This window comes from Opisthocomus hoazin, chromosome 3 (genome assembly GCF_030867145.1).
Source record: "Opisthocomus hoazin isolate bOpiHoa1 chromosome 3, bOpiHoa1.hap1, whole genome shotgun sequence".
Lineage (NCBI taxonomy): Eukaryota > Metazoa > Chordata > Aves > Opisthocomiformes > Opisthocomidae > Opisthocomus > Opisthocomus hoazin.
The window spans coordinates 57,154,156-57,169,460 of NC_134416.1; the positions used below are offsets into that span (position 1 = coordinate 57,154,156).

At 40.6% G+C, this 15,305-nt stretch overlaps 1 protein-coding gene across 2 annotated transcripts in view; it reads right to left on the reverse strand.

Moving 5' to 3' along the window:
* Positions 1–10,677, reverse strand: part of MYOM1 (myomesin 1) — a 73,875-nt gene extending 63,198 nt beyond the window's left edge. Inside the window, exons 1-2 of one of the 2 annotated variants that reach the window (XM_075416398.1) lie at positions 10,538–10,677; positions 6,509–6,997 (exon numbers count right to left, since the gene is read on the reverse strand). In XM_075416398.1, the coding sequence (XP_075272513.1) occupies positions 6,509–6,936 (428 nt within the window). In that variant the 5' untranslated portion in view covers positions 6,937–6,997; positions 10,538–10,677. The remainder of the gene's footprint in view (positions 1–6,508; positions 6,998–10,537) is intronic. The other variant, XM_075416397.1, reaches the window with a different exon arrangement.
* Between the last annotated feature and the right edge of the window lie 4,628 nt (positions 10,678–15,305).

Sequence of the window (15,305 nt, forward strand, 5' to 3'; positions counted from 1 at the left end):
TCTATTTTCGTGAAAGTAAGATGAAATGTGGTGAAAATTTCAGCTCAGGCATTTTCAGCACTGTTAAATCCAGACTTGCTCTTTGTTCCTAAAGGAGAATTTGACTGTCCTGTCAGTTTACTTTTCAGTTAAGGTCCAGATTACACACTCATGTAGGGAACTAAAGGGGAGTGTAGGCCTCTGCTAGGCCTTTTGTTGATGTCTTTCCTACCTGGCGCGTTTTTTTTCCTATTTTATAACTCTCTAAAATTATTTGAAAAGGAAAGCCTAAATTGCTATATGTTCTGTTTGTTTCACAATTGTTTTTTTAACCAAACGCTCCAAATATTTTAAGTTGAATATCTCACTTTCATTTTCTCTGCCTTCCACAGCTGGCTTTATGAAAATATCCCCTAAATCCTTCAGATTAATGCCAGAGATCTCCATCACAACGGAGCCTGAGAAACAGGGATGGAACTGGGACCTTTATTGAGGTATGATGACTAGGATAAAGCCATTGTATGTGCACAGCTGATTCCCACTCTCTGCCGAGTTTTCTAAACTGCATGTCTCTTGACTGAGGTACTTTTCACTGCAGTCACCTGACTGTTTTCTGGATTACTGCTCCTGGATCCTTCATGTTACTGCATCCTTCAGTTGGCCTTTGTGTGTATGTGCTCAGGACCAGAAAAGCACCTTTCTAGCTGCCTTTTCCTCTCTTCTTTCTCTGTAAGGGGCAGCTGCGACCAGAGTCATTGTCCTTGTACTGGACAAAAACGGCCTGGACAAAACTTGTTCTGGACCAAGCAGGGCCCCAGTGAGAAGTCTTTCACTGAATAATGCCAGTGGTGCTTTTAGGCCAGTTTCCTCTTCCCACAATAGTTAAAAGCAGGTAAAAAGAAAGCTTATGTAGAGAAATACTTCCTCCGATAAACCATTTTGGTTTTAAGCAAATGCCTAGGTACATCCTGAGCCAGAGGCTGCATCCCGGCTATAGCAGTGAGCTTACAATTTACTTATATGTTAAAATGGCACTTTCTTTTGAACCTGTTTTAATCCGCAACTTTAGAATCTCTTTTGTGCTTGCATGCTGCTCTGTACGAGAAACAGTGAAAAATCGTTCCTTGTTCACTCTCTGCGCATCTTTCACTGTTTTATACATTAACATTACATGCCCACTTTTGCCTCCTTCCCAAGGTAAAAGCCCCAGTGTCTTACGTTCTCCAGGCAGAAGGTATTCCACATCTCGCACTACCCTCCTTGCTGATCTCTGACCCTTTTCCAGTTTCAGACTGCACTTTTTAGGATAAGATGATCAGAATTGCACCCAGTATTTCAGCTATGAGCATACTTTGGATTAGCACACTGACACAATACGCTTTCTGTTTTATTTTCACTTTCCCTCACAGCTATTCTGAAATTTCTAATTGCTTCACGACCATGTCAGAGCATCCAGCTGGTGTTTTCAGAGAGGTATCCAGAGTAACTCCAAAATCTTTTTTTTGAGAATTGCAGTGCATAAACCAAGAGCTGAGATTAATAAGTTGTAAGCAGCAGAAAATGTTTCGCCTTTCCAAGTCCTCCTATTGTTTGCTTTTGTTCAGGCAGAGCTATATGGAGGCTAGTAGAAACACATATTCAAAAGGAGAACTTTACAGGAGAAAACAAATTGGACACTGCCTCAATCGTGAAGCTTATTTCCCCATTTTCCTTTTCATTATTACTATTTCTTCCTGTGCAACACAAAAACCAAACCCTACCTACAAGCATTATTTAGGCAGCCCAAAGGAGGACTCCATTTTCTTGAACCAGATTCTAAAATCTTGCCCTTTATTTTAAAATGTTCCAACCTTTTACCTGATATGTGGAACAGAATCTCCCTGGAGGAGAAGGAGCAGGGTATCGGTGCTCTCTAGTTTCACAGGGGGGAACAGTACCATGACCTTTTAACAGCTTTCAGCCTCATTTGATATGCCTAGCTAGCGTATGTATAGTTTTTTCCAGGTCAGATACTATCTGTACTGCCTTATCAAGGTTGGTGACCCAAGCTTAGCGTCCTCATTTCTTGATGGTTTTCAGCATGTTAAAATAACAACGCCAGCATTTTCTTAATTTCTCAGTAAAGTCACTGAATTGCGAGTTGGGTGACCATAAATGCTAAAGGCACAGGTATTGTTCTGCAGAGATGTAAAGAACAGATAGACACTGTTATCTTTTCCCTCTAGCCCAACAGAAGAACTAAATGCAACAATATTGTGCAGGGCCTCTGAAACATCCAACCAGAGGTTTTGTTTTGCTGTCTTATTCTCAGATATAAATATATACTTCAATATGTTGGCACTGCCCTCGTTCCTGTGCCTGGAGGGACAGGTTTCCCACCCTGCACAAAGGAAGCTTACACCCGGTGGGTGTAGAAATGTGTCGAACGGACCGTAACACCCTATTCCTCAGATAATCCACCCCTGCATGAAAAGGCACCTGTAAGCTCATTTGCACCTCTAGAAAATCATGTATCTTGTCCTTAGCAGGCTTTTTTTACATCCCTCTCTCACGTTATTCCGAGCGCAGACAGGGATGCACTTGGCATAGACAACAGCTGTACCAGCGGTACCTGCTGGAGGAGCTCCCTTAGCCGAGAGGCCTTTTCCAGGCCCTCTTTCCAGCAGCTGCTTCTTTCCCAGTATGCAATGTTTGAACTCACTCACTGTAAAGAGGAGAGAGTGGATTGGCAAACCCAGTTACAGGAGAGGAAGAAAGAAAGGATTTTCACAAGAGAGCTCTTTAAAGCCAGCTTCTAAAGATGAGAAGAGCTCTCCGATGACTGTATTCATTTTAAGTTGCTGACAGATTTGTCACGGGCCCAGGCAGTGTTGCTGGCAATAATCACACTGTTCCCTCACACAGCTTCCACAACAAATTTTTTTAAAGGGGAATTGTTTCCACATAGCAGGTCTTATTAAAACAATTTCTGTGCTTGGCTATGACGTTTGGAAGCCACCTTCTCAATCCTCACCTATAATAAACCAAAGGATAAGCAGTGCCAGTAGGGATCTCAAGATCACTACTGTGCTCGTGTTTCTTAAAATGTATTATTTACTTAGCCCTGTCCCAATCCTGTCTACAATATTGTTCAGAACAGCATTCGGTCTTACAGTCTGGCAGCCTAATTATTTGCAAATTAATAAGGCATCTATCCTCTATTTTTGCTTGGTTCACCTGAATTATGCTACATCTTCTTTGCTGCTTCTCCCGACCTGCAAAATATATGCAAATGCCTGAGCCACAACAATAACTTGTGTTTTCTCTCTAGGCAACACTCTGGCCCCGTTAGGTGGCCAATAACGAATCTGTGACACAATGGGATTATCTGATGTTGCCAGCCAGGAAAATAACACCTGGAAAAGCAGTGAAAGTTTGAGCAAAGGCAAATGACTGAGCTTCTAAAAAAAGAGGTAAGTGGGTTTAATCCAGCAGTCCCGATTGACAGGACTGTAGTGCTATAAGCAGTTTTGGCAGACCTGACTCTAAGCTTCTCAGAAGCACACAGAGGATGGAGAGGTGCCACGGGAAGAAGGTTCTCCCACAAAAGCCAATCTGCCCACGTCGATACCCTCCAAGGACGGGACAGGGAAGAGGACAGGTGGCCACAACAACGGCTTTTGGGAGAGAGCTGCCACCCCTTGCCCATACAGACCCTGCGCACTCCTCCTGTCATGGTGTGAAGAAGACTTGAAATGTGGGCAAGGGACAGCCCACTTGCAAAGGGAGCCTTTTTTGTCCTCATGAAAAGCAATCTGCATCTCCTTCAGGCTGTCTATGTCTATATTCTGGGCACGTTTTACACTCAAGCCGGGTTTCAACATCAGAGAATTGGGTTCAAGGTCAAGGTCTTGCAGGTTACGTAGTCCCTAGTCCTCCTCCACTGTTTTCCTGTGTTAAATTCCTCACATAGCACTAACTGCATGTCAACACTGTCACTTTATGAACACTCTCTTCTGTAAGGTGGCTACAGAAAAAGATGAGACTTAAATTAGTAAAGTTTAGCAGAAGCTCATTTAGATAAAAATAAGAAGTGACCTGAATAAAAGCTCAGTATTTGAATAGTACACTTTTCTTGTTGGGGATAATGGGGTTTATCCACAAAACTATATCCACTATACATAAATGTATATTTGATGCTAAAATCCAGTGATATGCAATAATCAATTGCTAGCTGTAGAGTTTTATCTGAATTTGGATCTGTGTGTCCATTCATGTGTCACGCAACCGTCACTGTTGTAGGTCATTTAGTCACAGCATTTCAATTCAGGGCCCTTTCTACCTTTTGAAAATTGAAAGTGCTTGAAGACTCCTTTTCTTTTTTTTTTTTTTTTTTGCTACACCATTCCTTTCATAAGGATGAAATCAGAAATCCTTTGCTTTGCCTTCACATTATCCCTTGAAGTGTTTTGGGCTGTCTGGGGAAGACAGTCCAATTTGGAAAGAATTACTTTAAATTGTCACTACATTTAACCATATAGTTGCACTATTTGTTCTGATTTACCTCTTGCAAATTGCAGAAAAATGGCCTGCAAAAAACAAATAAATACCAACATAGAGGCCTTATTACCCATAAAATTAGGTTAAATACTGAGAACTTAAGTTAAATTCAGAACCATATTCTCTCATGTATTAATCAAGTTTTGTGCAAGAGAGATTTAAATCACGTAGCTCTAATCTCCTGAGTCCTAGTCTTACACAACAATATTGAGTTTCTCAAACCTCCAACACAAGGACAGGATCACAGAAAAAAAAGAAGTTACAGCTGAGACATTCCTATCTCCGTTTACCAGGATAGTATATCAATCTGTTAGCAATTCTTGTACTACAGAGTAGCCTGGAAGTATCACCATATATACTATTTTGAAACAAAAGCTATTTTCTCAAACAGAACCTCAAGAAACCTGGAAATATTTTAAGTTCTCTCTCAATTAAGCAATTCCATTTCCTTTAATATCATGTTGCTGATGTTCAAGTTCTTCTTGGTGAGAATATACAGGTTTCAGGAGAAACTCATCTGACAAACCAGAGTCACTGAAGTGTTTATAACTGGGACTTGGAAGCAGGAATTTTACAATCATCTTTTGCAACTTCAAGTAATATTCCCATTTTTTATGAGAATGTTTTATACGAGGAGAAGGAGGCTTTGGGTTGAGGTTCAGGAACAGCATGTAGACACAGCTGCATCACTGCAGAAATTGGAGTATCTTCACCTATCCAGCTCTCTCTCTGGAAACATAACCCTCAGTCCCAGCATCTCCGGTTTGCTTCCCTTTATCAACAGATTATAAATCAGCTTCTCGCTGCTCCACTCAGTGGTTGATTATATGCACAAGTGAAATTGTTTCAACAGCACAGACTGGATATTACCAAGCCCAAGACAGTCAAGTAGTCAAGTCATTCATCTGGGCTCTAACAGCCTGCGGTTGAAATTCCTGAACAGACCCTGGCAAATACAGACTTGACCCTGAACTTCCCAAAAACCAGGTGAAGTCTGTAATCACAAGGTATTGTTTACTGCAGTACAGGTAGTCTTTCCCTCCATGGTTTTGGCCAGAATTCCATCTTTATCCGCAATCCTTGAAGGATATTCAGTTTTCAAAATTTAAATTTTCTGATGGACAAGTCTTGATCAATTCTGCTAATAATACTCTGAATTTTATATTAATATAACAGTGAGCAGATGTTTTGGGCTGTAATTTGTTGATAATTTCCTCTGTTGCTAACAGCTGCTCTAATCTTACTCTAATACTCCCCTAATTTCTGTAAATCTCTGAGATACATACAAATAATGTGAGGCTCTGATATCTAAAATATTCTGCTAATGTAATTGTTTGAGCAATGTTTATTATCTTAAATAAACAAAAACATGGCAGCTAAGCATAGCTGCTCTTCTAGTACAAGATGAACACTTCAGGGTACTCCTACTTTGGAAACAGTATGCCTCAACCCATATACAGTGTGAAAATTTCAATTTATTGAATCATTCAGTATAAAATTGAAACCATTATGCTAAAGAAGAACTGTTTAACATTATCTGGATATGTCAACTCAAACTTGCATGAACAGCCCTAAGTTCTTTTACTGCTCTAACATGGCCAGATAAGAGCCAGCCTCAAACCAAAAGCTATCTCAACACTATATATTAAATTCAGCTGTGCTAATATGGCAAAACAACTTGAAAGGAGAGGTGGCTTATGGCTAATCAATTTGGAATGGGAATATGTCATCATTCAGCCACATCAGCATTGCCAGTGTTCTTCTTATGCCACTCCAACCATCACCCGTGAATTAGTCCAACAAACTAAGCTGACCACAGTCCTTCCCATTGCCAAAGCCAATGGAAAACACCGAGCCTGGAAAACACATTAACACCAAGTTACAGAACCAATTTCTGTGGAAGAGGAGGAGAGTTTTGCCATTTATTTCAGTGGGAGGTGGCTGGACATTTTTGGTTTGGAATATTGTTTCAATGACTGATTTTGCTTACCCGAGACTATAGGATTCAGCTCCCAGTCTGTAGGCTGCAGCCAGCTTGTTGATGGATTCAGATCCATGGCTGTAGGCAGCTGAGCTCTTGCTGAGGGATTCAGAGTCAAGACTGTAGGCAGCAGATCTTTTACTTTGTGCAGCAGAGTGATCATAGGCTGTAGCTCCATAGCTGTAGGCTGCCGACTCCAGGTCATAGGCTGAAGAGCCATGGCTATACGCTGCTGAAGAGTCAAGGCTGAAGTCTGCGGCAGATGCATGGCGATAGGCTGCAGAGCCCCTAGCATAAGCTGTAGATCCTTGAGCATAGACAGCAGATTTGCTCTTTGTTTCCTTTTGGTACTGGCTTACAGTGGACTGCAGTGCTTTATGGCGGTACGCACGGTCATAGTGCTCATGGTGTTTTTGGTAGAAAGGTAAAGACATCATGGATGTCTTCTAATTTTGTTTTTCCTGCACGTTTCTGAATGTAAGTATAACAGGACAGTGTCTGAAAAAGAACAGATTAAACATAAAGACTAATGTCAAAGAAACTCCTGAGTTAGTGTAAAATAATACAGAAAATAAAAGCTGACACAGAACTTAAAACTTCAAAAATCTAAAATCAAACTCGGTACATTTAGGGTTATCTTTTTATGATGCTTTTTAGACCTTAAGATAAGTTTGTACTTCAGTTACAAGATGTTTATGTCATTCATCACGAGCAGAAAATCTTGCACTATTGTGTCCATCCATTTGCAGTTGGCCTCCCTGTTACTGCAATCTATTGAAGCTTTACATGTTCAACTTCTCCACTCATTACTGCGAGCTAATTAAATTTTATGCGCTCATCTTGTTCAGAGATACTGTAAATATTTTTCTTAGAAAAGAGAAAATAAAGTAATAAATCATTTTAAAAGGCATGAACAACTCCAATAAGGCTATTCAGCTCTATGCAAGCTGAAATAAAAGTATATGAACATTTCATTCATTTTTGTTTTCAAATTTTCACACAGAATTTCATATTCCATTTAATATTTTAACAGTGAATTAAAAACGTTAAGATTGAGAAGGATGTCACTTTTTTCTGTAAACATGTATTACATTGATTGTTTTGTATGTGATATCAGAGATCCATTTAAAATGGCTGGTCGTACTTCTGCACTTTGATCAGATATCCAGTCTATATGCAATGGCTAAAATAGCATCACGCTTCTCAGTCTGAATGACCCTTTTTTTTTTTTAGCCTAGTATGTCATGTTCAAGATCATCAAGAAACTTCCTCCAGACGATATCCCTGTCTAAGTTTTACTTCGCACAGTCTTCAATAGATTGTCTTGCAGTTGCTCATAGTAGGAAATTTGATCAGGTGAGAGGTAGTTCCCTTCTCAAAATGGGATGAGGGTTGAGTGCAGAAAGGATTTCCCTTGGGCTTTTTTCAGCTGGCAATTCAGTCTTTATTTTGTTATTGTTTTATTTTGCTGTTATTAAAACTCAGGTTTTCTCCTCTGACATATAAACTTGCTTCTACTAATCCCTGTGATAACCTTTCTTTCTCTTCTCACTGGTGATTACGACATGGTTAGGATTGTCCCTGAAGAGGCATGTGATTACGAATGGAAATGAGCTACAGTGGGGGAATGTTTAGAAGAAGTTAAAGATCCCAAAACAATGGTGAGAGGTGTTTGTTACTATTTTTTTTTAATACCACTCACAACATAGGAGACTTATTCTGCTTCTGGTTTCATTCATGTTAATGAAACAACTTATCTGATGTTATGATATAAAATGCATTTACAGAGCTGGAGTGTAATTTCAATTTCACGAAAATTGAGATTTTTTTTTTTTCCCTGGTCTTTATGCTGCCTAGATTTCAGTCCTTGGCTTTTTCTTTCATATTTTGCTCTGAGAACAAGTCAACAAATTGCAAATTATTCTCTTTGGTAGCTGCTCACGTACTCACCCAGACTAAGGCAAATTATGACACACACCCCTCATGTTTCAACTTTCTTATATTTCAGGGCTCTCTCAAGGAGATTGCTCTTTGTGTGATAAGAGATCACTTGTTTGCAGAAAGTCAACAAGAAAGTAACAAGGTCATTAAGAAATCTTTAAGTATGTACACAAAATTGCTGGTATCTTGAAAACAGTGAAACTATGACTTCAAGGAGACCAGTTTATCCATTTACTTTATTTTTACCTGAGGAAGGGGGAGGAATGGCAAAAAGCATTAGCTTTATGTTCTCTATGGCAAAAACTGATATTCCTCTTTAATTACCTTATTTATCCTGATGGCTATTTTTTCATGTAAGTCTAAAGAACGCAACTATTCTGTCTGGAGTCTTTCATTCTAATACCTATCAATATTTTGTGCTGTTATTTATTTCACTTTGTTGGCTTCTGGTGGTACATAGTTTCTCTTAATTTCCCTAGTTTCAGATTTCTTCTCAATTTTTCTTCATTGCTTTGTCTCCCAGCTCCACAGAGCTCGGTTTAGTGTTTGCAAGCCATTGTGGTCTCTGCTGAGCAAAGTCAAGGAGTACAGATGAGTCTTGTTTTGAACACTGAAGGGGAAAGAACATGAGATCATCCTGTTTTCCTTCTGTACCGTACTACAGTTGTCTCCCTTCATTTTCACCAGCTTAATTTGTGGTGTTGGCTGGCTTCATCGCAGATACAACATCCACAATGCTAACAGCCATTCAGTCCTGTTGCTCAGGGATTCCCACAGCCTTCCAGGCTTTAAAGTAAGGAAGGTGATCCAAAAGTACAAAGCACAGCAGGTTTTGCCCATTAAGGAGAAGTTAAATGAGGCAATTCATTTACATCTTATCAGAGCAAAAGAACAAGTTGTGGACTTAAAGTCAGTGTGTTTAAAATATACAAAGGCAACCTTTTTTCTTCCAAACATAAAAGAACTGGATCGCTCTGTCCTCAGGGGTAAAGAGGAGGCATCTACGATAGGAGTAAGAACTAAGGCAGTAAGGCAGGAGCTGAGCACAAAGTCAGCTCTCCTGGTTAAAATCAAAGGCCAACTCCCACTCACGTCATACAAGAGGAAACTCCTTTTATAGGTATTTTATCACACTATGAATTATGTTTTATATTTCCTCTGAAACATCAAGCGTTGCTCACAGGTCAGGATCAGTTAGTTACACTGATCCTATCAGATATAGTAGTCTGACACTATCAGAGATGACAAGAAACTCTGAACCTCATAAGTATTTTGCTCCTGTTTGGAGCACTGTCTGATGATCGAATTGACTCCCATCTCTTACATTTTCTAAAATCCATGCTACCTGCACCTACTTAGTTTGTGTCCACTAATCAGCCCCCTTTAGTGTGAGGGCAACACTCCCTCTCAAGATCTGTGTAGCATTTCACAGCTGCAGAGCTTCGCCTAGAAATGTTAGTGGCCACAGATGAATATGCAGTTTTGGGGGCTATATGTTAGCAGCTGTTGAACTGAATTTTCAAAATGACTACTGAGCAGACAGACAGTTCTGCACTTGTTCGTAGGTCATAGCTGCACATTAAAGGAAGTGGTTTTATTGGCATTACTTCTTGTGCTGTTTACCAGTCTGTGTAATTCTTTAAAGATCTACTCCATCAATAAGTGAAAACAGTAAAACAGATAAAAACCAGAACCTCTTGTAAGTAGGAAAAAAAATGATAAAATTTCCTTCAGCTCAGTCAATGGCTTTACAAATCACAAGACATCCTAAGCAACTAGAAAATATTTAGATTATTTACACCTTCTCTAAGCTCAGAGGAGGTTACATGACAAATTTCTCCTGTATCTCAGTAACCTATGCTTCATTTGAGAGTACTGTGACAGTATGCAAGGATAGTTGAGTTGATAATAAGTGAACCCTTGCAGTACTTTTCTTTATTTCACAGCTGAACCTTCAGATGTCTTCCGTGCGTGTCCGCAGGTCCCTCAAATAACTGTTGAGCTAAGAATAAAGGGAGCTACTCTCAGCTCCACATTACAGATTCAGATTAAAAATAATTGAACACATAAAGTCTTCTGTCATAAAGGAACACTTACCAGGGCCCAAAAGAACGGCAGCAAATGGAATAGCTCTCAAATGGATGAATAGCAGAAAAATACAGCAACGATGAAGCCAGCAAAGAAACAGGTTGTCAGGACGAGGGGTAAGGACTGGACTTCAGGTCCAGAACAAAAATAATGCCTGCAGTCAGTGGAATGTCAGAGCCCCAGTCCAGACCTTTTATGGCCAGAAGGGTGATAAATATAGCATTGAAGACGGAGAGAGACAGATACCGATACCCTGTGCTATCTCTGTGCAAAGGCAAGATGACAGCAGCTTCAAAATGAGAGTTCTCCCTTTTAAGTATCTTCACTAAATTCCATACAAAACCAACATTTCAGTTCAAAATTATTTGTAGGATTTTTCTCCTTAGCTAAATTGGATTTCGGAGAGAAAAAAAAATATTCTGTCATGAACCAGAAAGTAGCAAAGATCAGTCCATCTATTGAACTTTGCCATGATAGAAGAATATGAATATTTTATGGGTTCCTTTTTTTTTTTAATGCCAAGCCACAGTGCATGTAATGCAGATATTTCTGCTTAATGACAGACAATCTAAAGTAGTAGTTAGCAGCAAAACTCTATAAAGCCACACAATGTGTTACAATTCAATAAAAATGTACTTTCTTTGGTCTGCTGAAAAAGTGTTGATTTTTTATCATCTTATTTAACATAAAATACTAAATTAGGAACATGACCTCATAAGGCATTTAAGTAGATATAAACAATGCAGCTCTAAGACCCAACTTTTTGTTTCTAAATTGAACAGTATTACCTCTAGGGATAATTAAATGGGCTTGTTTTCTTTAATTCTGGTCATAGCATTTTGGCACAAAAATCTACAATCAATGAAGCTGAATATTACATCAGAACAATTTCCATCATCTGAGGTCTAATATGCGGAGCACACTGTGACTTCATTGTAAATCCAGATTTTGCTCTGCACCGTACATTTAACTTTCAATACAAGTGACTAGTCCACTTTCTTTTGTGCATTTGCATTGACAGAAATATTAACCTTCTCAGTGCTGCTACAGCCACTTTCCACCACACCCACCATGTGACATAACTGAGAACTTTCCAGATCCTCCTACTCTGGTGAGGCCTTTGCCCTTATGGGTGGAACCACCAGCAGAAGGTCTGGATGAGGCCACCGGATTGCGGGCTTTCCTGTACAATGGTTCATCAGTATCCCCTTCTTCACCTCACTGCCTTGATTCCACCTGAAACCTCTTTGTTCCCTGGGGAGCTGCTACCTCCTGCCTGATGCTACCCCACAGGAGTAAGTTCACACGCCTCTGTCTCCCACACCCGGAGCTGCTCAGCTACGTTGTCCATATGGACTTTGGGTCTTTGCTCCTGAGCACATAAAGCATGGCCAGCAAAAAGTTGTACAGTCATAGAAACTGTATCTTGGTTTAGGAAACTGGCCAAACCTGCAACAGGCGCAATGAAAAACAGGAACCCTAATATAACCTTTTCTTCCCCCCCCAGATTCTGTGCCAATGGCCATGCCACCGAGCTATAGAATCTGGACAATAATACACACTTTTAATCAGAGAAGGAAGGGCCCTCAGTGGATGGACTCCTGGATTCTATTACAGACTCCTGATCTGCTCCTTCACTGTGGGTCATTTGCACTGATATCTTAAAAGACTTAATGACATACAAATTGCTTTATAAAAATTCAGAGAGATGTAGAGAATTAAAAACAATTAAACATCTTGTTTCTCTGCTCTTATTGCAGTACAAGTTGTATAGATCACAGGTGGGATATAAAAATCTAAACAACATTCTCAGCGTTTTTCTGGTTATAATGGCACTACCAAGTCCAATACAGTTTTCAAATTCTGTGCTGTCTCTGTTTATTCTGTAAATAAAATTGAGATAGAGTGTGACAGCAAAATCTTTTGGCTTCTGTCATTACTTTAGCACTTAAATTTACACACTTTTGTCTGGCTTTAAAATGAGATAATATCCACAGCTAATTCCAAACCACTTCACTCTTATTTGAATATGAAACTACACATTTCTAACCACTTAGAGCTCTGTAAGTCTCAGAATCCCTGCAGCACTGTGTATCCACATGTGTTTAGTCACATCGGTGCTGGCAGAGAGACTCTTTGGAAATGTTAGTTCTGTCTTCTGCTAATTAGAATTACATCGTGCCAGAGACCAGTTTGTTTTTCTGAATGGGAAAGCTGGGAGACTAATTTAGAACCTGACACAGTGGGGAAAAAAGCTTTCCTGACTGTTTGTCCATTGAAGTTTTGAGAGCTAAAGCATCCTGTAGCTGTGGGTGTTAGTCAAGTTCCACAGCATGCAAGTCCATCTCTTTCACTAGAGCAGAGTCCTAAATAAAACTAGCCAAACATTTTTTGGAGTACAGAGGTTTTGAGTATGTGTGTTGTCTTCTGGAATTTATTTTCAAACTTGTTCCAATTTTCTGAATGGATTCCCAAAAAGTACATTTTTCTCCAGAAAAAAACCACTTTGAGAAGATGTACTATTCTCCATTATACCCTGTCTGTCTTCATAATCCACTGAAGACAAGGGAGACCTGTGTTCCCTTACCTTCACCCATGAGAAGGTCTTCATCTCCAGGTAAAATCAATCTCTGTTTCTGTTTATTCTCTGCATCACTCATGTGTTTCACATGGAGTCAGACTTGTAGCAGAAGGGACAAGGGGCACCCTACAGCAGTTTGAGAGTCTGGCCTCACACCTGGAAGACCAAGTGCAAGATCACTTTCTGCTTGATATGGTTAGAAATTACATTCAAAGTTTCCTGTAGCTCTGATCAGAGAGTTTCTCCTCGCTGATGGGGAGGCTGGGTTGGATAAAGAGGAGGACGCGGCCATTTCCTCCACTGCCAGTCTGTGATTCTAGCCCTCCTGCTGCTGCTCTACATGAAAACTAAGGTTGAATACAAAAGCTATTTCTTAGATTTCATTTTAGCCTGCAAAAGTAGGGGGAAATAATTTAGGTATGAAATGAACCAACACTGGTCCAAGTTTTTCACCAGGAATGCTGAACGTTACTGCTTGTTTTGCACCAGCCCATTATTCTCCCAGTAAGAAAGGCACTCAGACTCTGTAAGGTATGAGTCAAAATGTAAAGTATTAGTGCTAACACTATGAGAAGAAAATAGTATAGATAATCTTACATCCCTTATATGCTGGGAACCCCAAGCAGTGTAGCATCAAACAGGACCCCAACCCGTATGCAGCACACCATGCAGACCCTGTCAGGAGAGGAGGATCCCCCATTTGAATAATTTGTGCTATTATGGGATTTTCTTACAAGAAAACAACTCTATTTATCATTTCTGCTGTCAGACAGACAGGCTGCTCACAAGAGAACTTCTTGCTGCTCTGCTGGGTACGAGCAGGGCCACGCAGGTGGTACGATTGCTGGTACCGAGTGGGAGCTGCCCGCGGGCTCCTCTGTGCAGTCAGCTGGCAAAGTCAGAGCTGAAGCCGAGGGATGCCTGAAGGCCACACCGCACCTGCAGCACAGCCTGGCACGGCACAGCGCAGGCCTGGGTGTGCTCAGGTTAACTGCTGCGGGCACCGCAGAGGTCCCTGGTCAGGATGGCTGCACGGCTCTACCTCCAGTCCCAGTTTCCTCACTGCCAGGGCAGGTGCAGCAGAGTCCAGTCTGTGCTCCTGCCTCCTGACTGCTTACAGGCAATGATGTAAAATAATTTTTTCTTAAATTTAGCAAAGCCCGCCTGTACCCGGTCCTGCTTGAAGTTGTCTTTCTGAACCATGGGTGGCCTGAAAAATATGCAGTACTCCAGAGGAAGTTTCATTAGAGACCATCACCCTCATACTGTGACACATTTCTGTCCCTGATGGAAAAAAACCTCAACTGATAAACTTCAGAATTGCATTGGCCTTTTTCCACACATACATTAGCAGTTTACAGTCATTCTGGCTGATTAATGTCTTCAGATGTCTTTAATTCTCTGCCACTTCCAGCTGAGGCAATCTAATGACATCATAGATCTTTTGGCCTTACACTTTGTACCTTTGAATTTCATCTCTATTACTCTAAGCCTTACTCCTATATAATATCTTAACGCTTCTTTGCATGGCAGATGCCCCTCAACGTTACGTAGTCAGCAAATTACATTAGCACCTTCCTATTTTTTGATAATAAGGTCACCAGAAAAACATTAAATATTGCTCCAAAGACTGTTCCTTTGCTACTAAAATCTCTCCTCCAATTCTTCCCTTCTCAACAAAACCCAGTATTTCTTGTCTAGTCGTTGGGCTAATGTAAGGCTTGGCTGCCTGTCCAGTTTTAGACCTGGCTGGCAACTAAGTAGCACGTGGCCACTCGTTCACCACCCTCCCCGGTAGGATGGGGAGGAGAATCAGAAGAAAAAGGAAAAACTTGTGAGTTGGGATAAAGACAGTTTAACAGGACAGCAAAGGAAGAGAAAAATAATAACAAAAATACTAATAAAAGAATACATGGAGCAAGTGAGGCACAGTGGAATTGCTCACACCTGATGCCCAGCCCATTCCTGAGCTGCAACCCCTGGTCCCCGGCCAATTTCCCTCATTCATATACTGAGCATGACGTCATATGGTAACCAGTATCCTTCTGGCTCGTTCAGGTCAGCTGTCCTGGCTGTGTCCCCTCCCAGCCTCTTGTGAAAACTAACTCTACCCCAGCCGAAACCAGGACACTGCCCTACACCTCTTGTATAAATTCTCCATTTTAACTACCAGGTGGTAGGATATCAAATCCAGAT